The sequence below is a fragment of the Somniosus microcephalus genome, chromosome 4, assembly GCF_052327205.1.
Source record: "Somniosus microcephalus isolate GS21.2 chromosome 4, FLI_Smic_1.0, whole genome shotgun sequence".
NCBI classification, from domain to species: domain Eukaryota; kingdom Metazoa; phylum Chordata; class Chondrichthyes; order Squaliformes; family Somniosidae; genus Somniosus; species Somniosus microcephalus.
Window position 1 is genome coordinate 154,206,052 of NC_140990.1, and position 26,655 is coordinate 154,232,706.

Below are 26,655 nucleotides of genomic sequence, written 5' to 3' on the forward strand. Positions count from 1 at the left end.
AGGAGGCATAACCTTAAAATCAGAAGTTGGCCATTCAGGGGTGATGTCAGGAAGCACTTCTTCACACTAAGTGTAGTGGAAATGTCGAGCGAACTCCCCCAAAAAGCTGTTGAGCCTGGGATCAATTGAAAATTTCAAAACTGAAATGAATAGATTTTTGTTAGGCAAGGGCATTAAGGGTTATGGAACCAAGGTGGGTAGATGGAGTTAAGATACAGATCAACCATGATCTCATTGAATGGCAGAATAGACTCGAGAGGTTGAATGGCCTCCTGTTCCTATGTCTCGTCTGCTCTCAGGTAGATGTAAAAGATCCCATGGCACTATTTCAAAGAAGAGCAAGGGAGTTCTCCCCGGTGTCCTGGCTAATATTGATCCCTCAATCAACATCACTAAAACAGATTATCTGGTCATTATCACATTGCTATTTGTGGGAGCTTGCTGTGTGCAAATTGGCTGCTGCGTTTCCTACATTATAACAGTGACTACACTTCAAGAAGTACTTCAACACACTTCTGGATGTCCTGAGGTTGAGAATGGTATATAAAAGCAAGTTCTTTGTCATTTATATTAATTAGTTTCAGTTTTTAACAATCTACAATATAACTTTTTGCCAGAAAAGTCTTGCTCTCAAATGCAGTTCCTTGATAGCTGAAGCTGTCGAGGCGTTTTCTATCCAATCTGCTATCTTCAGCAAAAGATCTGTGTGCATGTCTGATTCTCCCATTTTTGACATGTCTTCGATCCGTGACCCTGTTCAATATCACCAACATCTTTCTGCTGGGAAATATAACGGGATGATGTCTACTTTCTCCCTGAAATGGAAACCTACTTTACTACACATTTCTCAAGTCACAAACTACAGAAATGATCCCTGAAAGCTATAGTGTTTTATTCCAGGGAAAACAGATAAATCTTCACCTCTAGTAGTCTAGGGTACTTTGTGGCACTTTGGAAATGGTGAGTAGGTGGTTTGTGTGCACATCAGGCAAAGTCCTAGGCTGTAAATTGAGATTTGTTCAAGAACTTCTCAGAAGAGTCTTACAAACCGTCCCATCCGATCAAAGTAGCAGCTTTTATGTGTGCTAAAATGAGTCGTCTCTGGAATGATGACTGGACAGGAAGCTACTTCAGTGTTGGTGTTAGTTTTATTTTATCACTGATACCAATGTGCTTTTGGAAAAATCACACTTGAGCCAAGATGCTTTAATGTTGCATGATGTACTTTTTCTGGGCCAATCTTAACTAATGCGCTAAATTACTTCTCATTAGTGAGACACAACTGACAATACTACAGTTACACAGTTCAGAAATGCCCGATCAATGATTATATTGTTGAGTGTTTTTCACAGTTCAAGTGGACGTAGCTGATAATCATAGAATAGTACAGCACAGAAGGAGGCCTTTCGGCCCATTGAGTCTGTGCCAGCTCTCTCGAAGAGCAATCCAGTTAGTCCCACTCCCCCGCTCTTTCCCAATATAATTTTACACATTTCCCCCCTGTACAATTTAGTTCTAATTGATCAGTATTCAGTTGTGGTAGATTGAAAGACCAGTTGTTTCCTCTACCTTCAAGCAGTTTTTATAAATACTCCATAATTTAATTCCATTGTACAATTTTTCTGGAACTTATTCTTGACTGACATTCTGAAATCTGTGTGCACTATTGTATATAAACTTCCAGAAAGAAACCCCTTAAAGTCCAGTACATTGCACTGACTTTATAAAAACCATGGTATTTCTCTCAAAAACATTTCTGCAAATATCTCTGCTTGTTTCCCACACTCTCTTAGCTCCCTCTTTCTGGTCTTGGTGTTTCTCTTCAACCTTTTTTGCTCCTGCCACCCCCCCCCCCCCCTCACTTTCTTTTGTCATGTCTTTTATTCATTCTTTTTGTAAGATTCCCCCTCCCCATCCCCTCCCTCTTTCCTTAGCAGCTTTTATGTTGATTTTACTGGAGTGTTAGTGCTGACAGCTTCCAAAATGCAGCATCACAGCCAGTGGCTCTAAAACCACGCTAAAAGCAGCTTCATTGTTATCTTGGCTAACATGCTACATGTTAAGAGGTGCCTCCCTTTGGATGAGATGCTCAACCAAGGCCTAACCTACCTGTTGACATGGACATTCCATTGGCAGAATTGAAGGGAAAGCATGAGGTTTGAAGGTGGCAGGACAAGTTAAGAGTATGTGGGATCCTGGGCTTTATAAACAGAAGCAAAGAAGTTACGCTAAATGTTTTTATATATGACTGGTTAGGCCTCTGCTAGAATGTTGTGCACACTTCTGGGCACCACACCTCAGGCGGGAGAGTGTGCAGAGGAGATTTACTAAAATGGTACCAGGGATGAGGGACTTCAGTTATGTGGATAGACTGGAGAAGCTGGGGTTGCTCTTGTTGGAGGAGATTTGATAGAGGTATTCAAACTAATCAAGGGTTTTGATAGAGTAGATAAAGAGAAACCGTTTCCACTGTCAGTAACCAGAGGAGACAGATTTAAGATCATTGATAAAAGAACCAGAGGGGAATTTTTTTTATACTGCGAGTTATGATCTGGAATGGACTGCCTGAAAGGGTGGAGGAAGCAGATTCAGTAGTAATATTCAAAAAGGAATTGGATAAATACTTGAAAAGGAAAATATTTTCAGGGCTCTGGACAAAGAGCAGGGGAGTGGAACTAATCAATCAATTGAGCATTTGTCACACGGGATCTTGCTGTGACAAAAATGGCCGTTGCCGTTTCCATCCTAAGTGAATGCACTTCATTGTATGCCCAGGGATTTCAGTATTTGTAACACACGATGAAACACAATCTAAATACAAGACTTTCTTTTCTCCATTTTTCTCATTGAATGGCTTGAGGGGACCATTCATTGACTGTGTTGCAGTAGATGCTATGACCCTTTATATCTGATTTGAAATGATGCACAGGACAGTATACAAAAAACGTTCAAAAATCCGCTCATTAGCGGTTGACCAATCCTACCGCTCATTAGCGTTGAGTGACGTGATGGTTGACCAATCCTACAGTTCAGTGACGTGATGGTTGACCAATCAGTGCGTCACGGGCGGGACCTAATCCTGCAGCCTCCCGAAACTTCGCCGCCATTTTCTCCCCTGCTTTTCCTCAACTGTGTCGGCCAGCCGGAGCGGGAGGTGAGTTGGGGGTCACTCGGGCCGGGCCTCACAACCGCTCGGCCCGAGACACACAGCGGGGGAGCGGCAGCGGCCAGCCGTCAACCGCTCGGCCCGAGACACAAAGCGGGGCAGCGGCCGGCCGTCAACCGCGCGGCCCTCTAAACTGCCCTGGCAACGCCGGGCCCCCCCGCTAGATATATATATATATAAACAATCTAGTAAAATTATTTCATAATTTAACAAATGTAGCTTCTGTAAATTATCACTGAACACTTGTTTAGGAAAAAGAATCAATGAACCGAATCTGTATGTTTGTAAATGGTAATTTTGCAGGACTGGGCACTGCAGTGGTTTTTCATTTTGGCTGACCACCTCTGGGATTTAGTTTAAAACCAGCCAGATCGCTTGGTGGGTTCTCTACACTCTCTCTTGCCTCTCTGTATTAGTCCCCATCTCTCTGCACTCCCCCCGAATTTAGGAATAGTCGGGCTGATCATCAGTTTCCGACTATGAAACGTTAGGTATAACCATGGAAAGATTTGGCAATTAGAATACACAGTATTACATTTTCTTAGTAATTGTCTTGATGGTATGTGACATGAGACAAAGTTGACGAAGGTTTTATCCATTTCGAATGTCCTGGTTATGGCTAAAAATAATTGAACATGGAGAAACACAAACAAAATAAACTTGCCTTCAATTTAATCCAGCACAAAAGCATATTATTCTATATAATTCAATAAATCACATTGAAGTATATGTTAATAAATGTGAACAAATAGATGATTTAACAATAGATTCCATAAAATGACATCTGGTAATGCTTGGAAAGAAATATTGTGAATAAAAGTTGCCAGCATACACCTCTTATCTATCTCTGTTCATGCTACTCTTTCTCTGTCACTTTTTTTCTGTTACTCTCTTCTAAACTCTATGCTTCTCTGTCTGCCCTCTTCTGCTTCTCTGTCCTTTTCTTTCCTTTTGGGTGAGAGGTGGTAGAGCGGGAAAGGAGCTTGTTGAGTGCTGTGAATTACGTTTTCTGATGCGGTTACAGGGAAAATGTGGCCTACATCCCTTCTCATCAACTCTTGTACTTCCTCTTAACTCTTCACCTACCCATTATCTCCTCTCCTTCCCACCATCACTATCTCTACCTCTTAGAGCTACTGACTCAACTGGATACAGCAAAGGCTCTGGGCCCCTGACAGCATCCCGACTGTGGTGCTGAAGACTTGTGCTCCAGAACTAGCTGCGCCTCCAGCCAAGCTATTCCAGTACAGCTACAACACTGGCATCTACCCGACAATGTGGAAAACGGCCCAGGTATGCCCTGGTCTCACAAAGCAGGACAAATCCAATCCAGCCAACTACTGCCCCATTAGCCTACTCTCAATCATCAGCAAAGTGATGGAAGGTGTCGTTGACAGTGCTATCAAGTGGTGGCACTTACTCGCCAATACCCTGCTTACTGATTTGGGTTCCACTTGGACCACTTGGCTCCAGACCTCAATACAGCCTTGGTCTAAACATGGACAAAAGAGCTGAATTCCTGAGGCGAGTGTGACAGCCCTTGACATCAAGGCAGCATTTGACCGAGTGTGGCATCAAGGAGCCCTAGTAAAATTGAAGTCAATGGGAATTGGGGAAAATGCTCCACTGGCTAGAGTCATACCTAGCACAAAGGAAGATGGTTGTGGTTATTGGAGGCCAATCATTTCAGCCCCAAGGACATTGCTGCAGGAGTTCCTCAGGGCCGTGTCCAACCATCTTCAGCTGCTTCATCACCTTCCCTCCATCATAAGGTCAGAAGTGGGGATGTTCGCTGATGATTGAAAAGTGTTCAGTTGCATTTGCAACTCCTTAGATAATGAAGCAATTCATGCCCGCATGCAGCAAGACCTGGACAACGTTCAGGCTTGGGCTGATAAGTGGTAAGTAATATTTGCGCCACACAAGTACCAGGCAATGACCATCTCCAACAACAGAGAGTCTAACCACCTCCCCATGACATTCAACAGCATTACCATCGTCGAAACCCCCACCATCAATATCCTGGGGGTCACCATTGACCAGAAACTTAACTGGACCAGCCACATAAATACAATGGCTACAAGAGCAGGTCAGAGACTGGTTATTTTGCGGCGAGTGACTCACCTCCTGACTCCCCAAAGCCTTTCCACCATCTACAAGGCACACATCAGGAGTGTAATGGAATACTCTCCATTTGCCTGGATGACTGCAGCTCCAACAACACTCAAGAAGCTCAACACCATCCAGGACAAAGCTGCCCGCTTGATTGGCATCCCATCCACCACCTTAAACATTCACTCCCTCCACCACCGGCACACCGTGGCTGCAGTGTGTACCATCTACAAGATGCACTGCAGTAACTCGCCAAGGCTTCTTCGACAGCACCTCCCAAACCCGCAACCTCTTCCACCTAGAAGGACAAGGGCAGCAGGCGCATGGGAACATCACCACCTCCAAGTTCCCCTCCAAGTCACACCATCCTGACTTGGACACATCACCATTCCTTTATCGTCGCTGGGTCAAAATCCTTGAACTCCCAAACTAACAGCACTGTGGGAGTACCTTCAGCACACGGACTGCAGTGGTTCAAGAAGGCGGCTCACCACCACCTTCTCGAGGGCAACTAGGGATGGGTAATAAATGCTGGCCTTGCCAGCAACGCCCACATCCCAGGAATGAATTTTATAAAACAGTATCTTCCCCTTCACTCCGCTGTCACTTAACTCATCCTTAATCCTCTATCAAACAACAACAACTTGCTTTTATATAGCACCTTTAACATAGCAAAAAGATCCAAAGGTGCTTCACAGAAGCATTGTCTCAAAATTTGACACCAAACCACATAAAAAGATTTTGGGTCAGGTGATAAGCTAGGCCGAAGATTTAGGTTTTAAGGCGCGTCCTAATGGAGGAGAGGGGTAGGGAGGCATATCTAGAGCTTAGAGTCTTGACAGCTGAAGGCACGGCCGCCAGTGTTGGAATATGAAAATCGGGGATGCACAGAGGCTGTATTTGGAGAAGCGCAGAGATCTGAGTTGTAGGGCTGAAGGAGGTTACAGAAATAGGAAGGGCCAAGGCATGGAGGGATTTAAACATTAGAATGAGAATTTTAAAATCGAGGCATTGCTGGACATGGATCCAGTGTAGGTCAGGTGGGAGGACAGCCAACATAATTGAGTCTGCAGGTAACAAAGGCATGCATGAGGGTTTTGGCAGCAGATGAGCTGAGGCAGGGTTAGTAATAATATGGAGGGGGAAGTAGACAGTCTTGATGGAGAGGATATGAGGTTGGAAGCTCGGCTCTGGGTCAAATAGGACACCCACGGTTGCCAGGGAGAGGGATGGTGTCGGTGGCCGGGGAACAAAGACAATGGGCCGGATATTCCGACCCCCACTGGTGCGTACGAGGTGTCCACCTGCCCGGGAGAAAGGCCTCCGCGGGCAGAGTTCCGCTTTCTGCAGAACCTCCGTCCGCTGAAAATCTTTAAAAATCTTACGCCTGGTAAAAGCAAGCGTAAGGCTTGCTTTTACCAGCGTAAGAGTTTTAAAAAATAAATAAATAATTTTTTCCCCACTCATTTATCATTTAAAAATACTCTTTAAAAAAGGTAAGTTTATTTTTAGCCCTGTAAAAAAACGTTAATTTTTTTCAAAAAATTAAATTTTTGTTTATATTTAATTTAACGTAATTTTAACTAAGTAAAAAAAAAAATTAAATTAATTTAATGTTTGACTTTAAGTGATCCCCATTCATACTTTTGACAGATCTATGTGTAGAGACCTGTCAGAAGTGTGCAGGTGGATTCCCTTCTTTGATTGGTTCCCCATGGCCCACGTGATCCTAGGGACGTTTGCGAACTGCCTGGGACACGTGGGCCTCTGCGCGCACGCGCCAGGAGAGGCCCAGGATCAGAAGTCTCGGGACCTATGGAGCCAGCGGGTAAGTGCGTAGATATTTCCAGGTCGGAGGCATCCGCATGCAGGAAGCCTCAGATCGGGAAATCCGGCCCAATGGCTTTGATCTTCCCAATATTTAAATGGAGAAAATTTCTGCTCATCCAGTTCTGGATGTCGGACAAGTAGTGTAACAAATCCGAAACATTTGAGGGATCGAGAGAGATGGTGATGAGGTAGAGCTGGGTGGCGTTGGCATACATGTGAAATCTGACATGTCTTCGGATGATGAGAAATGGGAGAGGACGAATGATTGATCCTGTTTCTGCGCTGTCATTGCTATGTAAAAACAAGCTACAACAGGTGTGTCATCAGTACACTTTTTTCAGACTGTCTCGACTCTCATACATTCTGCTTTTTTAAAATCTCAATAAAAATGGTACTTTTTTGTGTTGCATTCACTTCCTTCTGGTGATTGCCAGTTGAAATTCATGGCGACTATGGGAAGGTCACAGCAGTCCGTTCTCATATCTTTTCTACTCTTTATTCCCTGCTCAGAATTCCTTCTTGAAAAGTAATGATCAGTCTGTGAGATGACAGAATGGGAAGATGTCTTAGAATTGTTTCCCTTCCCTTCTGAAGGTGCTGATCTATGCTGAGGTCCAATTCCACAGGTGCTGGCAGCCCTCTGGTTCAAGTGGGGTGAGCCGAGATAATGAGTATTTCTGTTATTTAACTGTAGGTGGCATTGTAGCTGAGCACAAACCTGTGTCCACAAACATGAGCTTTACAGCGAGGATTGTGAGTAGTGATCAGGATTAGGAACCTTGGCTGATGTTTTTTTTTGTTTATCTTCTCCTCTCCACCCCTCTCATCTCTTTCTTGCCCCCCACCCCCAAAAAAAGAGAGGCAGGGCAATGTTCCCTGTAAACTGTGCTTCCTTCTGCGTGGCCTGTTTCTTTTAATGCGCGGCCCCTTTAAATTTCTGCGCATGCGCGGTATTTACAGTGTAAAAGCCAGTGAGCGGCCTGCGCGGGACCTTTCAGATTACTGTGGCCATGCTTGTGCACATTAATGGGAAGATTGGTCGGGGGGGATACTGAGGCCATTTGTAGTTTTCCTCCATGTTGTACCAGCTAAGATTGGCTACCTGAGCACAGAGCAGGGATTGAATATAGGAATTTCTTGGCCTGCGTGGCCCACATACATTTACCCAATAGGCTCATAATTTTTTTCCACATTTTTTTCCTGTCATTCATTGGAACCTTGTTGCTTATGGTAATGTGTGTTCTCAGAACTTGCTGATAGATGAGACATATGTGTCTGGTGGATATAAATTTATTGTTTGTTCCTAGGCATTGAGCAAATTCTGTGTATTTGGGTATAAATCAGACTGCATTCCTGCTGTATTCAGTAAGCTATAATCAATGTCAGGAAACAAGTTTCTATTAAATTACTATTTCCGCTGTATAATTTTGAGGTGTTCACTCAATGGGAATATCAATTTAATACTCTGGAAAGGCCAGGAATGATAGTAACTTCCTAATTGTCACAGTTTCTGAGGTGACCTTTAATGATTGGATCATCCCTAGTGAATAAACCTGGGGGTTTCTCTGCTCATCCCCATCCAGCTCCAGTTTCTTCATGGATCCATTGGTTAGATTATATAGTGTAGCTTCACAGAGTCTGAATGTAAGGGTTTGTGTGGCAAAGCTGTTATCTGCTGTAAGCTGCTTAAAAAGCAGAGGAGGGATGTAGCTACGTAGCCAACAAATGCAGGTCTGCTCTTGTGCACAAAAATTCTCTTCATATAGCCACTGGTATAAAATGATAAACTAAGGCTTGTGAGCAGGAGGCATAGTGATGCATATTTATTTGATTCTAGCATCTCCATCTGTAATACTCTTAGCCAAGTCTGTTGCACAGATTTGTGTACGGGGTCAGAGAAGATAGTCCTGTTAAAGGAGAACTGTCAGCAGCAAATAGCATAGGTTTTTGATGCAGAATTGAAATTTTGATTTAACCCACCTGTGCCAGCCTGCCCTGGGTCTCACTGGGCTCCAACATCTCTATGTGTGGTCATTGTGCAGAATCCTCTCGGCATGCTGGTGCTGTGGTCCTGTTATCTCTTCCTTGCCTACCTCTCGCTTTACCTCTCCTTCACTTTCCTCCGCAGCTTGCTCACTACCGACAGCAAAAAGCAAAAGGTGACTGCCCGGATTCGACGAAAAAGAAGAAGAAGAAGAAGAGGAAGAGCCAGGCTGTCCACCAGGATGACCTTCCACCGCAAGAGCATTCATTAGCTGAACAGGATGGGGCTATCCTGGGACACGAGGTAAAAAAGCACACAAGTTACATTTAAAGATGCAAAGGAGCAAACCAACTCCAAGATCGTTTAGATAAATAGGCGGGATTACATAATCATTGAATTATTTAGAGTGCTAATATTTTTGTAATTTAAAGCTAAATTTTACAGAAATCACCCATAGCTGTAAAATTATAGCATAGTACAAAATGTGATACCAGGATAGGTGGCTTTAAAAAGGTTAACCCCTATGATTACAGATTTAGTATAATAAACTGCTTCAGTTTTCATAACCTCCATAACTCAAGACATGCACTATGAATTGCTGAACTGAAGAGGTTTCCATAGCAGTCTCGGTAAAAGTTGCTAATTAAATTGTTCCTTATGTCCTACCATGTGTTGGAGCAATGATTCTACAGCTGACACTAACCCCCCCCACCCCGTAAATTGAATTTTAATTACTAGCATGCATTTGAAAGCGTTTTGCATTATTTGCTGTTTATTGACTCACTGGTCCCTTTGTTTTGCTGTTTGTCATTAACTGAGGCCCTCCAGAATAAGTATTTGCCTCAGTATGTGACTAAGTAATATTTGGGAAAGAGAAGTGAGGGGAGCTGCATAGCAAGAATCCCTACCATTTTGTTAGGAGAGATTTATAAGTAGTTTCTATTTTAGTTTAGTTTTACTTTCTTGTGTAACTGACAATGTAATTTAGAGTGCAATAGAGCAACAGTGTTGTACAAATTGGATTTGTCTCCCCAAAACTTCTATAACGCAAGACATAAATTGCTGAGTTCATTATAGAGTCATAGAGTTATACAGCACAGAAAGAGGCCCTTCGGCCCATCGCGTCCACGCCGGCCATCAAGCCCTGTCTAATCTAATCCCATTTTCCAGCATTTGGTCCGTAGCCTTGTATGCTATGGCGATTCAAGTGCTCATCTAAATGCTTCTTGAATGTTGAGGGTTCCTGCCTCTACCACCCTTTCAGGCAGTGAGTTCCAGATTCCAACCACCCTCTGGGTGAAAAAGTTTTTCCTCAAATCCCCTCTAAACCTCCTGCCCCTTACCTTGAATCTATGCCCCCTGGTTATTGACCCCTCTACTAAGGGGAAAAGTTCCTTTCTATCCACCCTATCTATGCCCCTCATAATTTTGTACACCTCAATCAGGTCCCCCCTCAGCCTTCTCTGCTCCAAGGAAAACAACCCCAGCCTGTCCAGTCTTTCTTCATAGCTGAAGCGCACCAGCCCAGGTAACATCCTGGTAAATCTCCTCTGCACCCTCTCCAAAGCAATCACATCCTTCCTATAGTGTGGCGACCAGAACTGCACGCAGTACTCCAGCTGTGGCCTTACCAGCGTTTTGTACAGCTCCATCATAACCTCCCTGCTCTTGCCTTCATTAGCCGAGGCATAGAATATAAGTATCCCATATGCCTTTTTAACCACCTTATCCACCTGTTCTGCTGCCTTCAGGGATCTATGTACATGCACACCAAGGTCCCTCTGATCCTCTGTCTTTCCTAGGGTCTTACCATTCATTGTGTATTCCCTTGCCTTGTTAGTCCGTCCAAAATGCATCACCTCACACTTTTCAGGGTTAAATTCCATTTGCCACTGTTCCGCCCATCTGACCAACCCATCGATATCGTCCTGTAGCCTGAGGCTTCCCGCCTCGCTATTTACCACCCCACCAATTTTCGTGTCATCTGCGAACTTACTGATCATACCTTTTACATTCACATCCAAATCATTAATGTAGACCACAAACAGCAAGGGACCCAGCACCGATCCCTGCGGTACCCCACTGGACACAGGCTTCCAGTCACAAAAACAACCTTCCACCATCACCCTTTGCCTTCTGCCACTAAGCCAGTTTTGGATCCAATGTGCCAAGGCACCCTGGATCCCATGGGCTCTTACCTTCCTGACCAGTCTCCTATGCGGGACTTTATCAAAAGCCTTACTGAAATCCATGTAAACCACATCCACTGCACTACCCTCATCCACACACCTAGTCACCCCCTCTCAAAATTCAATCAGATTGGTCAGACATGATCTTCCCTTGACAAAGCCATGCTGGCTATCCCTAATTAATCCCTGCCTCTCCAAGTGGAGACCAATTCTGTCCCTCAGAATTTTTTCCAATAATTTCCCTACCACTGATGTTAGGCTCACTGGCCTGTAATTCCCTGGTTTATCCCTACTACCCTTCTTGAATAATGGTACTACGTTAGCTGTTCTCCAGTCCTCTGGCACATCCCCTGTGGCCAGAGAGGTTCTGAAAATTTGTGTCAGAGCCCCTGCAATCTCCTCCATTGCCTCACATAGTAGCCTGGGATACATCTCGTCCGGGCCTGGGGATTTATCCACTTTTAAGCCTGCTAAAACCGCTAGTACCTCCTCCCTCTCGATGCTAATATGTTCAAGTATATCACAGTCCCCTGCCCGATTTCTATGTCTACATCGTCCTTCTCCACAGTGAACACAGATGCAAAAAATTCATTTAAAACCCCACCTACATCCTCTGGCTCTACACACAGTTTGCCACTTTGGTCCTTAATGGGCCCTACTCTTTCCCTAGTTATCCTCTTGCCCTTAATATACTTATAAAACACCTTAGGATTTTCCTTTATTTTGCTCGCCAGTGTTATTTCATGGCCCCTCCTCGCTCTCCTAATTTCTTTTTTAAGTATCCCCCTGCACTTTTTATACTCCTCTAGGGCTTCCTCTGTCTTTAGTCCTTTGTATCTGCCAAAAGCCCCCCTTTTTTTCCTAATCCATTCTCGTATATTCCTTGACATCCAAGGTTCCCTGGGCTTGTTGGTCCCACCCTTGACCTTTACAGGAACATGTTGCCATTGTACTCTCTCACTTTCCTTTCTGAAAGACTCCCATTGCTCCGATGTGGATTTTCCTTCAAGTAGCTGATCCCAGTCCACATTGGCCAGATCCTGCCTTATCACATTTAAAATCGGCCTTCCCCCAATTTAGAACCTTTATTTCCGGTCCATCCTTGTCCTTTTCCATGACCACCTTAAATCTCACCGAATTATGGTCACTGTCACCAAAGTGCTCTCCTACTGACACTTCTACCACTTGCCTGGCCACATTCCTTAGAATTAGGTCCAGTACCGCCCCCTCTCAATCCAATTCAATTCAATTCAATTTTATTTGTCATATATGCAGCAGACGTGTGTACTGCACAATGAAATGTTGATTTTTACGAGTCCTCCCAACATTGGAATAAATAATGTTAATAAATAATAAATAAATAACTCTCTTGTAGGACTTTCTACATGCTGGCTCAAAAAGCTCTCCTGGATGCACTTTAAGAATTCTGCACCCTCTAAGCCTTTCACACTCTGACTATCCCAGTTAATATTGGGGAAGTTGAAATCCCCCACTATAATTACCCTATTATTTGCCTACATATCTGATCCTCTATCTCCCCCTGGCTGTTTGGGGGCCTATAGTACACTCCCAGCAAAGTGCTAGCCCCCTTTTTGTTTTTAAGTTCAACCCATATGGCCTCATTAGAGGAACCTGTTAATATATCATCCCTCCTTACAGCAGTAATTGTCTCCTTCATTAATATTGCGACACCCCCTCCTTTTACCCCCTCCTCTGTCTCGCCTGAAGATTCTATACCCCGGAATATTGAGCTGCCAGTCTTGCCCCTCCCTCAACCATGTCTCCGTGATAGCAACAATATCATACTCCCATGTGTTCATCAACAACTTCAGTTCATCCATCTTATTCGTAAGACTCCTTGCATTAAAATAAATGCCATTTAGCCTTGCCCTACTCCCTTGTGCCGTTACATATTTGCTCTGCATTCCAGTCTGACTTATTTTTTCCTCTATATTTGGCTGTACATCACCCCCTATTATAGCTCCACTCTGTATCCCATCCCCCTGCCAAGTTAGTTTAAACCCTCCCGAACAGTGCGAGCAAACCTCCCCGCAAGGATATTTGTCCCGTTCTGGTTTAGGTGCAACCCGTCCGACTTGTACAAGTCCCACCTTCCCCAGAAGCAGGCCCAGTGATCCAGGAAACTAAAGCCCTCCCTCCTGCACCAACTCTTTAGCCACGCATTCATCTGCTCTATCCTCCTATTCCTATACTCACTAGCACGTGACACCGGGAGTAATCCAGAGATTACAACCTTTGAGGTCCTGCTCTTTAGTCTGCTACCTAGCTCCCTAAATTCTTGCTGCAGGACCTTATCCCTCTTCCTACCCATGTCATTGGTCCCAATGTGAACCACGACCTCTGACTGTTCACCCTCCCCCTTCAGAATGCCAGTTGTTTAGCTCTGGGGAAATGAAAGGTGAATCACCTCGGCTCCTGTCATTCACCTTACAAGGTTCGTGAAATCCAGGGTTGGTCATGTTGTGGACGAACCCAATTAGTACAGAAAGGGAAGAAAATATCTAGTGTGCTAATATTTTGTCAGATCCAGCTATGTTTATGCAGAAATCACACAGCTTTAAAAAGGTTAATCCCAATTGGATTTCGCCACAAATTGACCATCTCTGAACTCCACGAACCCCGGAACGAAGGTGACTCACCCGTCACTTCTTCAGGGCTAAACAGCTGACTTAATTAACTCAGCAGGTATATCGTAGGAACAGGAGTAGCCATTCAGTCCCTCAAATCTGTTCCGCCTTTCAATCAGATCATGGCTGATCTGTACCTCAACTCCAGTTATCCTCTTTTGAACGATTTATCCTCCTTTTGAATCGTATCCCTTGATACTATTACCAAATAAAAAATCTATCGATCTCAGTCTTGAAAACTCCAATTGACCCAGCATCCACAACCTTTTGGGGTAGAGTTCCTCAGATTCCCACTACCCCTTTGTGTGGAAGTACTTCCTGATTTTACTTCTGGATGGCTGAGCTCTAATTTTAAGATTATGCCCCCTTGTTCTAGATTCCCCCACCAGAGGAAATTGTTTCTTGGTATTGTTGTGTCCGTGTGTTAATGGAGACACGGAATGCAGGAGTTGGTTTCACAGGTGTTTACTGAACAAAGTCTGGAGGTGAACTAAAAGATACAAGACACTATACAGGCTTATGTAGCCCGAGTGGCCATTACCGGCATTACAGTACACAGGGGCTCTTAAAGGCACATACACCACAATTCCTCCCCTTTTAGACAACCAGTACATAACATTTTAAGTAATCATTAATTAACATGTTACAAGTACAATAATCTACACATTTGCTGCAGTTAATCAATTATAAGTCAGTCTCTCTGGAGGCTTCCTGACTCGGTCCGGATAACGCCTCGGTGGTGTAGTAGTTTTTGGTGGTGTAGTAGGTTCTTTTGGCAAGGTCGATTCGGCTTGAATGCCAGTGTCGGGTTCATCTGGTTCCAGTATCACCGGATCGGAGGTAGATACCATGGGTATCTCTGCTTCATCACTAGGCGTATAGAGTTGTGGTGTAGGTTGTCCCTTTTCGGATGACTCTATGATCTGGTCAGCATGGCGCCTTATTATGCTTTCTCCAATGTCCACGGTATACATCAGCGGTCCTAGTCGTGTGCAAATAGTTCCAGGCTGCCATTTCTCGGTACGGTAGTCCCGGGCCAAAACTTGTTGACCTATCTGGAAGGTTCTAGTTGGCCTTTCATTCATGCCTTGAAATTGCTGGTTCTCTACGTCCCTTCTGATGTTTGGCTTGATCAAATCCAGCCAGCATCTTAGTCTTCTATTGAAAAACATCATGGCGGGAGTTTGGTTTGTGACCGCATGTGTTGCATTCCTGTATGCAAACAAGACGTTATCTACCTTATGCTGTAGATTTATGTCTTCATTACCCATGGCCTTTATGGCCGCCTTGAAGGTCTGGACAAACCTTTCAGCCAATCCATTGGTGGCGGGATGGTATGGGGCGGAGGTGTAGTGCTTAACCTCATTGTTTTTTAAGAACTTCCTGAATTCTTCGGACACAAATTGTGGTCCATTATCAGAACAGATCTGTTCAGGCAGCCCATTCCTGGCAAATATGGTCCTTAATACTGTGATGGTTTTTTCCGTGGTGGTGGAGGACATCTTTATTACCTCCGGCCACTTGGAGTGTGCATCAACCGCGATTAAGAACATTGAGTCCATAAATGGACCAGCAAAGTCGATGTGTACCCTTTGCCATGGAGATGAGGGCCACTCCCATGGATGTAGAGGGGCTTGTGGTGGGGCGTTTTGGACCTTCTGGCATCCTAGGCAGCTCTTGGTCATTTCTTCGATGTCTCCATCGATACCTGGCCACCACACAAACGCTCTGGCTAGGTTCTTCATTTTCACTCCACCCAGATGCCCCTCGTGAAGCTCCTTTAGCACTTTATCCTGGAGTTTGGGTGGAATTACCACTCTGGATCCACACATCAAGGTTCCTTGGCATACTGACAGCTGTTCATCTCTTTGCGAGAATGCTGGCAACAGTGGTTCGCCATGTGCTGGCCATCCCTTCACCGTTAAATCGTAGACTCGTGAGAGAGTCGGGTCATTTCTCGTTTCCTTTTCAATGGCAGAATTTGTTACTGGTAGACATTCCACTATGGTTGAGTGAAACATCTCCACTGGGTCCACTGTAGGTGCCTCTTCTACCGTTGGCAACGGTAGGCGCGATAAACCGTCAGCATTCCCATGCTGTTTTGATCCTTTGTATTCTATGTCGTATTGGTGTGCCCCTAGGAAAAGGGACCACCTCTGTAGCCTTTACGCTGTCATAATGGGAACACCCTTTTTAGGGTTGAATATGGAGACGAGGGGTTGATGGTCAGTCAACAAGGTAAATTTTTGTCCGTGTAGGTAATGGTTGAATTTCTTCACTCCCCATACCAGGCTGAGTGCTTCCCTGTCGATCTGGGCATAGTTACGCTCTGCTGAGTTCAATGAGCGTGACGCAAAAGCTGTCGGCCGCTCCGAGCCATCAGGGAATCTATGCGATCATACCGCTCCTACGCCGTAAGGGGATGCATCGCACGCCAGTCTGATTGGCAGTGATGGGTTGTAATGAGCCAAAACTTCCTTGGACGTGATCAAGCCTTTGCATTTATGGAAGGCACGTTTACAGTCTTCGCTCCATTTCCAAATTACTCCCGTTTGTAGCAGTTCGTTAAGAGGGTGCAGAACAGTTGACAAGTTCGGTAAAAATTTATGATAGTAATTTATCAATCCCAGGAACGACCTTAATTGTGAGACATTTTCAGGTGCTGGGGCTTTTATGACCGCTTCAATTTTTTCAGGTGACTTATGCAACCCTTCCTCATTAATTATGTGGCCACAATATGATATTTGTTTCTGGAAAAATTCGCACTTGGGGCGATTTGCTCGTAGGCCCCGTTCTTTCAGCCTAGTGAGCACCTGCTCCAAATTGGCAAGGTGCTCGTTGTCGTTTTCTCCTGTTACAAGGATGTCGTCTAGGTAGCATTGAGTCCCTGGAATCCCTTGCAGGACTTGCTCCATAGCTCTTTGCCAGATAGCTGGAGCTGATGCTACTCCGAAAACCAGTCGATTGTACTGGTACAGGCCTTTGTGTGTGTTTGTCGTGAGATACTTTTTAGAGGCCTCTTCAACCTCCATCTGTAGATATGCCTGTGCCAAGTCAATTTTGGTGAAACGTTTCCCTCCGGATAGTGAGGCGAAAATATCTTCTATCCTCGGACGGATACTGTACCGTGTGAAGGACCGGGTTTACAGTCACCTTGAAGTCCCCACAGATGTGAATTTTTCTCTGTTCTTCAGATTTATCATTATTCAACGTTTTCTTCATGACCGGGACGATGGGTGTTGCCCACTCGCTCCAATCTATCTTGGATAATACGCCTGCCTTTTCCAAATTCTCCAGCTCTGCCTCGACTGCTGGACGAATTGCGTATGGCACCGGCCTTGCCTTAAAAAACTTGGGAATTGCCGCATCTTCCACTTTTATTGAGGCGGTGACGCCTTTCAAGGTTCCTAGTTCCTGTTGAAACACTTCCTTGGCGTTGGCCAAGATGTCTTTTAATCGTTCAGGTATGACGTCATCATCATTTTTTTTTCTTACTGGTCACCGTCAGTGCCTGAATGGAGTGCCAGTCTAAACGTATCTTCCTGATCCATTCACGCCCCAACAGCGGTGGACCACCATCTTGTAGAACGTATAAATACAACTTCTGTATTTCCTTGCCGTTGTATACAACAGGCACCCTTATTTTCCCTTTGGGGTATACTTTCTGCCCCGTATATGTTTCCAAGATAATGGATGTGTCTTTCAAAGGTATATGCGAAAATAGCTGCCCGTAATCCCGTCGACTTATGACGGTCAGAGCTGATCCTGTATCTAGCTCCATTTTAACTGGGGACCCTGCTATTGTGAGGGTAACCCAAATGGTCTGGTAATCTTCTTTGGCAATTACATTATGTAATTTGAGACAGCTTAGTCTCTTGTTTCCGGAGTCGCTATCGCTCTTCTGGTCTTCGGAGCTACTGTCCGTCATCATTTGTACCTTTCTGTACTTTTCCTTATTGATTTTTTTCCTGTCCGTGGATTTTTTTTTTCCAGATCGGCATGCATGTGCAATGTGTCCAATCTTTCTGCAATGCCTGCATGCTTTGTCCTTGAACCAGCAGTCCGTCTGGTCATGGGTGGATCTGCTGCAGCGATAACATCTCTCTCAACCCTGTGTCATTTCATGGGTGCCGAAGTCCTGTGGCTTTTGCTGTATCTCTGCAGCTCCTCTTGCGGCTGCTTCGTATGATACAGCCACACTGAAAGCCTTGTCCAGTGTCAAATCTTTCTCAGAAAGTAGCCTTTTCTGTGTTCCTTCACTTAGGAGACCGCAGACGAATTTATCTCGAAGAGAATCTGCCAGTCCTGCCCTGAATTGGCAGTGCTTTGACAGCTTCCTTAATTCGGTGAGGTAATCAGCGTTACTTTCATTCTTGTGCTGATTCCTCCTGAAGAATTTGAATCGTTCCGCTATCAGCAGCGGCGTTGGGTTTAAGTGCTCCTGTAGGGTATCAACAATCTCCTTAAAATTCTTGTCCCTCGGTTTGGCTGGAGTGATTAAGTTTCGTAACAGCCCGTATGTCCTTGCGCCCATTAGATTTAGAAGTACTGATGCCTTTTTATCATCCTCTATTTCATTTGCTGTGCAATATACCTCCACTCTTTCCACATGTGGTCCAATCCTCTATATCGCTATCGAAAGCAGTAATATTGCCAGCCTTGGGCATCCTGAAAAAAAAATGGCGCCTCCCGCGCTTTCCTTTCTTCCCCGCAGAAAAAAAATGGCGCCTCCCGCGCTTTCCTGCCGCTGCTGCTGACAACGCTGTTCTCCGCGGTTTTTATTTACACAGGTATTTTTAATAGGTGGAGACTCGTTCCCGCTGGACTCTCTGGGACCTTTCCCTCCCTCTGCTTGGTCCGAACGCCGACCTGCTTTGCAGCGTCGGCCGTCTCCCGAGTGCTCCACCCTCCGTCTCTGTTTGCCTCCGCCTTCGCTGCTCTGCCCCGCTGCAGAGCCAGCCGATCGAGCCCCAGCCCGCCGCCCAGGAAGGATTATTGCAGTACCTGCCACCAGCTCGGCTAGCTGGTGAAACCACAGTTTTTTTTTTCTTGTTTTTCTTCGATTTTCGTCTGAGGAATTGATCTCCTTGAGGTGCTGCCAAATTGCAGGTAAGTCCGTTTCCAATTCGTCGCCACTGTTGTGTCCGTGTGTTAATGGAGACACGGCATGCAGGAGTTGGTTTCACAGGTGTTTACTGAACAAAGTCTGGAGGTGAACTAAAAGATACAAGACACTATACAGGCTTATATAGCCCGAGTGGCCATTACCGGCATTACAGTACACAGGGGCTCTTAAAGGCACATACACCACAGGTATCTACCCTATTTGAATCTATTTATTTTAAACACTTTAATTGGACCACCCCTTGACCACCTAAATTTGAGTGAATACTAACCAAGTTTATGCAACCTGTCATTGTGATTTAACCCTTCAAGTCCTGGTAAAATTCTGGTGACTCTGCACTGTACCCACTCCAAGGCCAATATATACTTCCTGAGGTTCAGTGCCCAAAACTGAACGCAGTGTCCAGATGGGATCTGAACAAGGCTCTGTACAGCTGAAGAACAGCTTCCTCCCCTTTAAGATAAAGGCCAACATTCCATTAGCCTTTTTGATTGTGCATTAACTTTTACTGATTTGTGTACATGGACATCTAAATCCACTTGCTCCTCCACAGTTCCAAATTGCTCTCAATTTAGAAAGTATTCCAGTTTGACATTCTTGGATCCAAAGTGGATGACCTCTCACTTTCCTACATTGAACTCCATTTGCCGCTGTTTTGCCCACTCATTTAATCTGACGATGTCCCTTTTATAACATCCAGCTCCCATCTACACTATTTACGGTGCCACCTAATTTCGTGTAATCCGAAAACTTGGATATACACATCTCTATTCCTTCATCCAAGTCATTTACATATATTGTGAAAAACTGAGACCCCAGCACAGATCCTTAGGGAACACCATTTGTCACATTCCGCTACTCAGAGTACATTCCTTTTATCCCTATTCTGTCTCCTACCTCACAAGCAGATGGAGTTTAATGTGGGAAAATGCGAGGTTATCCACTTTGGTAGGGAAAAAAAAAAAATTATTATTTAAATGGGGAAGAGATTACAAAATGCTGAGGTACAGAGGGATCTGGGGGTTCTTGTACATGAATCACAAAGTTAGCAGGCAGGTACAGCAAGTAATTAGGAAGGCAAATGGAGTGTTGGCCCTTATTGCAAAGGGAATGGAGTAGGGAAGTCCTGTTACAACTGTAAGACCACACCTGGAGTACTGCGTACAGTTTTGGTCTCCTTATTTAAGGAAGGATATACTTGCATTGGAGGCAGTTCAGAGAAGGTTCACGAGGTTGATTCCGGAGATGAAAGAGTTGTCTTATAAAGAAAGGTTGAGCAGGTTGGGCCTATACTCATTGCAGTTTAGAAGAATGAGAGGGGATCTTATTGAAACATGTAAGATTCTGAGGGGGCTTGACAGGGTAGATGCAGAGAGAATGTTTCCCCTCGTGGGGGTATCTAGAACTAGGCATAATTTCAGAATAAAGGGGCACCCATTTAAAACTGAAATGAGGAGGAATTTCTTCTGAGGGTCGTGAATCTTTGGAATTCTCTTCCCCAGAGAGCTGTGGAGGCTGGGTCATTGAATATATTCAAGGTGGAGATAGACAGATATTTGAACGATAAGGGAGTCGAGGGTTATGGGGAGCGGGCAAGGAAGTGGAGTTGAGGCCAAGATCAGATCAGCCATGATCTTATTGAATGCTGGAGCAGGCTCGAGGGGCCAAATGACCCACTCCTGCTCCTACATCTTATGTTCTTATATATAAGTTTGCCTCCAATTCCGTGCGCTTTTATGTTTTCTAATAATATCTTGTGTGGATCTTATCAAATGCATTCTGGAAGTCCCTATAGACAACATCCATAGACACTCCCCTATCCCCCATGTTAGTGACCTCCTCAAAGCATTCACAGAATCACAGAAACCCCACAGTGCAGATAGAGGCCATTTCGGCCCATCGAGCCTGCACCGACACATATCCCACCCGATCCCCGTAACCCCTACACCAACACATATCCCACCCTATCCTGTAACCCCACGTATTTAACCCCCCTAACACTAAGGGTCAATTTATCATAGCCAATCAACCTAACCCGCACATCTTTGGACTGTGGGAGGAAACCGGAGCACCCGGAGGAAACCCACGCAAACACGGGGAGAATGTATTGAATTAGATTAATCAGTCATGACCTGCTCTTCAGAAATCCATGCTGACTTTGATCAGCTCATACTTTTCCAAGTGCTCAGCCACTCTGCCCTGGATGATGGATCCAGCAACTTCCCCACAACTGATCTTAAACTGACAGGTTTGTAGTTTTCTGAATTCTTCTTCCCTCCCTTCTTAAATAATGGAGTGACATTTGCAATTTTACAATCCAGAGGCATAATTCCTAAATATAGAGAGCTTTGGAAAATTATGACTTAATACATCTTCAATCCTCACTTATTTCTTTTAATACCCTGGGGTGGAAACCATTTCCCAGTCCACTGGATTTCCATGTTTCCTTGCATTTGTGTAAGCCTTTTCTTTTAGTGATACTGTCTCTTACCTCATTTGTTGACCATAGTTGCTTAACTGCACAACTGGAGCCTTTGCCTTTTAGGGGTAAATGCTGATTTTTATAATATGTATTTGAATACTTCCCACTGTTTGTAAGTTTACCCATTAACAAAAAGGCAAATGGAATGTTGGCCTTTATTTCAAGGGGGTTGGAGTATAAAAGCAGGGAAGTCCTGCTACAACTGCAGCACGGTGGCATAGTGGTTAGCACTGTTGCCTCACAGCGCCAGGGACCCGGGTTCGAATCCGGCCTCGGGCGACTGTCTGTGTGGAGTTTGCACATTCTCCCCGTGTTTGCGTGGGTTTCCTCCGGGTGCTCCGGTTTCCTCCCACAGTCCAAAGATGTGCGGGTTAGGTTGATTGGCTATGATAAATTGACCCTTAGTGTTAGGGGGATTAAATACGTGGGGTTACGGGGATAGGGTGGGATATGTGTCGGTGCAGGCTCGATGGGCCGAAATGGCCTCTATCTGCACTGTGGGGTTTCTGTGATTCTGTGATTCTGTGAACTGTACAGGGTATTGGTGAGACCACACCTTGAGTACTGCGTACAGTTTTGGTCTCCTTATTTAAGGAAGGATATACTTGCATTGGAGGCAGTTCAGAGACGACTCACTAGGTTAATTCCAGAGATGAGGGGGTTGACTTATGAGGAAAGGTTGAGCAGGCTGGGCCTGTACTCATTGGAATTTAGAAGAATGAGAGGTGATCTTATCGAAACACAAGATACTGAGGGGGCTCGACAGGGTAGATGCAGAGAGGATGATTCCCCTTGTGGGGAAAGCTAGAACTCGGGGGCACAGTCTCAGAATAAAGGGTCACCCTTTTAGACTTGAGATGAGGAGCAACTTCTTCTCTGAGGGTCGTAAATCTGTGGAATTCTCTGCCCCAGAGAGCTGTGGAGGCTGGGTCATTAAATACATTTAAAGTGGAGATAGACAAATTTTTGCAAGATAAGGGAGTGAAGGGTTATGGGGAGCGGGCAGGGAAGTGGCTTTGAGCCCAAGATCAGCCATGATCTTATTGAATGGCAGAGCAGACTCGAGGGGCCAAGTGGTCTATTCCTGCTCCTATTTCTTATGTTCTTAACAGTTCAGCCCAGTTTACTCATGCCTTCAAAGTTTGCCTTACTTAAATTTAAAATCTTGGTTTGTGACTACTTATTCCTCACAAACCTAATATCAAATTCAATCATATGATCACTATTTGTAAGGTGGTGCCTCATCATTAGATTGTTAACTGCTTCTGCTTTGGTACTCATTACTAAATCTAGTATAGCCTGTTCCTTTGTTGGTTCTAAAATATATTGTTCCAGAAAACTAACCCGAATACATTCTAGAAATTCATTGCCGTTGCTACTTGAGTTGTTCTGCTTCTCCCAGAAGAAATAGCAGGTACTATTCCTGGAGTTTGATTGGAACAGCACACAGGGCCAAAATACTTTTGCCACAAAAATGAACTATACATAACACTGAAAGTCTAGCTCATCCGATGGCCTAGTGAGTAAAGATGCTACCTGATTGATGTGAAGGTCCAACCCACTTGTCCATTTCATTCAGACCACTGTGCCCATAAACAATGTGGCCAGCAACTTCATTACAAACAATAAGTTCCATCCCACTATGCTTTCACGAGCTGGCTACAAATACAATCTCATGAGGCAACAGCCTGAATAGGACAAATGCTGTGATTCTAAACTTGATTCTTCCCAGTCCTAGTGCTTTTGCTCTCTCTCACCAGGCCCGGCTGCTACTGTTCTCTCACCTGTCTGATTCCCAACCTGTGCTGAGTTAGCTGTTCGCTGCTGGGAGAATATGTCAGACTATATTTTATCTCGGAACCCTGTACCAGTGAGGTTAAAATCAGCCAGACTTCTTGAAGTTGCTGGCCGCATTGTTTACGGGCACAGTGGTCTGAATGAAATGGACAAGTGGGTTGGTTCTGGGCTGTGGGTTGGACCTTCACATCAATCAGGTAGCATCTTTGCTCACTAGGCCATCAGATGAGCTAGACTTTCAGTGTTATGTATAGCTCATTTTTGTGGCAAAAGTATTTTGGCCTTGTGTGCTGTTCCAACCCGGCTCCAGGAACAGTACCTGCTATTTCTTCTGGGCACTCTGCAGTCCCTTTGACCGTAGTTACTTCAGACCTTAGTAATACCTTCCATTTTCTTGACAGCAGGATTGTTGATGTGGGATGGGTCTTTGGATGTTTGGCTGGACACTTAGAGCAGAGACCCTTCATCAAAGCACAGTATTGGTGGGGAAAGCTGCTTTCTTTTCTCTCCTGGGCCAGTGGATTTCTCCCGTTTTGATTTCAGAGCTGACCTACTTTCACTCACATCATCTTGTCTTCCTTGGGTTGCCTCTCTCTGCCGTAGCCATTTATTCCCTAAGGACTCAATGCATCTTTCTGTTGTCTAATGTGAAGATCACCTCAGCCATCTGTGCATCTCCTGTTTTTCTTTTTAAAAATTTAGTTCCTCTTGTGGGTGCGCCCCCCCCCCCCCCCTTCCACCAATGTTCTGTTTCTGTTCAAATTCTTTTTCATCTTTGCTCCTTTCCATTTGGGTGAAGGTCTGTATGTCTGAAACCTGAATTTATCCATTTCCTCCATTGATGTGGACTGACCTGCTTGAGTGTTTCCAGCATTTGCGCAGTTCCAGATTTCGCTATATTTTGCTTTCTATTTTCTTTGTGCTTTTTCTGTTGATTCCTTTTTTAAAAACTATTTTGAAGAATGAATGTTAAAATTTGAGGTTGAGTTTTTCCTCAGTGCAAGCTCCCATTAGTCACTCTTCACTGCTTAAGCTCATGGATGGCACGGGTCTAATCGTGGATGACTGCTTCGTTATCATGTCCCTGACGGAAACTTGGTTGAAGGGTGATGACACCTTACCCTTAATGAAGCCTCCCCGCCTGGCTATACCTTCCTCCACTTGCCCCGCTCAGACTGCCGTGGTGGCGGTGTGGCTCTCATCACCAAATCACACCTTGGTCTGTCCCCCTATTCCTCCGGCAGTTTCTCCTCCTTTGAGCATCTCACCTTGTTCCACCCCTCTCACCCCTCATTTAAAATTTTTGTTCTGTGCCGCCCACCCAAGTACCATAAAAATTTTATTACCGAGATATCTTCACTGCTCTCCTCCCTCAGCCTCTGCACCGAGCGACTTCTCCTCCTCAGTGATTCAACCTCCATCTCAATTCATCATGCTCTCTCTCCTCTGAGTTCACTAGCCTCCTATCCTCCCTTAATCTCTCCCTCCATGTAAAGTCTCCATCCCATATTCACAGCCACCCCCTCGACCTTGCCATCTCTCGTGGTCTCGCTACTCCCATCGTGTCAATTGCAGATAAGGCCATCTCTGACCATTTCCTCGTATCGCTCTCAACTTTCATCCCCCCTCCCCCCCCACCCCAACCCTACTTCCTTTTGTGTTCGCCCCTTGAAAAAACTCTTCCAACTCTCTTACTACTGCACTTATGAAATCCCAATTGTCCAGCCTCTGGCCCTCCATTCACCATGATATTTCTGCAGCTACCGATCTGCTCAACCACACCCTCACCACTATCTTTGATTGTGCTTTTTCTGTTGATTCCTTTTTTAAAAACTCTTTTGAAGAATGAATGTTAAAATTTGAGGTCATGAGTTTTTCTCAGTGCAAGCTCCCATTAGTCACTCTTCACTTCTTAAGCTCATGGATGGCACTCCCTACTAAAACAATTACCCCCTCTCACCCTCGCCGTTCCCCTGGTACAGCTCTCATCTTTGCTCCCTTAAGTCCAAGGGACACAGACTCGAACGGATATGGCGGACAACTGGTTTAGCCATTCACCGCCAGATCTGGTGGGCCCTGCTCTCGTCTGCCAAGATTGCTCACTATTCCAGAATCATTCTGGAATGTCAAGATAAACCCCGGCTCCTATTCTCTATTGCTAACCGTCTTCTTAAACCCCTCTCCCCTGTCACCTCCACCCTCGCCTCCGATAACAAGTGCATTTGTGGATGTCCGATAAGTGCTGAAAAGTTGGTCTTTTCCCTCCCTCCATGGTGAGATAACATGACAATATCTGGTCTCATGGACTTCTTTGTCTCCTAGATTGAGACCATCCGTTCAGCTGCCTCTGCCACTTCTCTTCTTTCCCCTAGCTCACTGGGCCAAACCTCCTCTAAGGTTCCCCCCTGCCCTAGCCCTGAACTCACATCTTTCTCCAATCTCCCTTCATGACCTCTCTGCGCCTCGACCCTATTCCCACCAAACTGCTGACCACTCAGCTTCCTTTTCTGGCTCCCATGTTAGCTGATATTGTTAACAGTTCTCTCTCCTCAGGTACTGTCCCCCTCTCCTTCAAATCTGCCGTCATGACCCATCTCCTCAAAAAACCAAACCTTGATCCCTCCGTCCTTGCAATCTACCACCCCATCTCCATCCTCCCTTTCCTCTCAAGTCCTTGAACGTGTTGTTGCCTCTCAAATCTGTGCCCATCTTTCCCGCAATTCCATGCTTGAATCCCTCCAATCAGGTTTCCGCCCTTGCCACAGTACCGAAACGGCTCTCATCAAAGTCACAAATGACATCCTTTGTGACTGTGACAAAGGTAAACTATGCCTCCTCATCCTTCTTGATTGTCTGCAGCCTTTGACACGGTTGACAACTCCATCCTTCTCCAACGCCTCTCCACTGTCATCCAGCAGGGTGGGACTGCACTCGCCTGGTTCCATTCTTATCTATATAATCGTAACCAGAGAATCACCTGCAATGGCTTCTCTTCCCGCTCCCGCATCGTTACCTCTGGTGTCCCCCAGGATCTATACTTGGCCCCCTCCTATTTCGCATCCCCTTGGCGACATCATCCAAAAACATAGCATCAGTTTCCACATGTACGCTGACGACACACAGCTCTTCCTCACCACTTCTCTCGACCCCTCCACGGTGTCTAAATTGCCAGACTGCTTGTCCGACATACAGTTCTGGATGAGTAACATTTTCTCCAGTTAAATATTGGGAAAACCGAAGCCATTGTTTCTGTCACAAACTCCGTTCCCTAGCCACTGACTCCACCCCTCTCCCTAACATCTGTCTGAGGCTGAACCACACT

The 26,655-nt window shown here is 45.1% G+C and overlaps 1 protein-coding gene across 7 annotated transcripts in view; it reads left to right on the forward strand.

Annotated features, from left to right (window-relative positions):
• pcnt (pericentrin) overlaps window positions 1-26,655 on the forward strand; it is a 355,160-nt gene that overhangs the window by 23,589 nt on the left and 304,916 nt on the right. For all 7 annotated transcript variants that reach the window (XM_085985359.1, XM_085985354.1, XM_085985358.1 and 4 more), the window contains exon 2: window positions 9,237-9,395. In XM_085985359.1, the coding sequence (XP_085841485.1) occupies window positions 9,237-9,395 (159 nt within the window). The remainder of the gene's footprint in view (window positions 1-9,236; window positions 9,396-26,655) is intronic.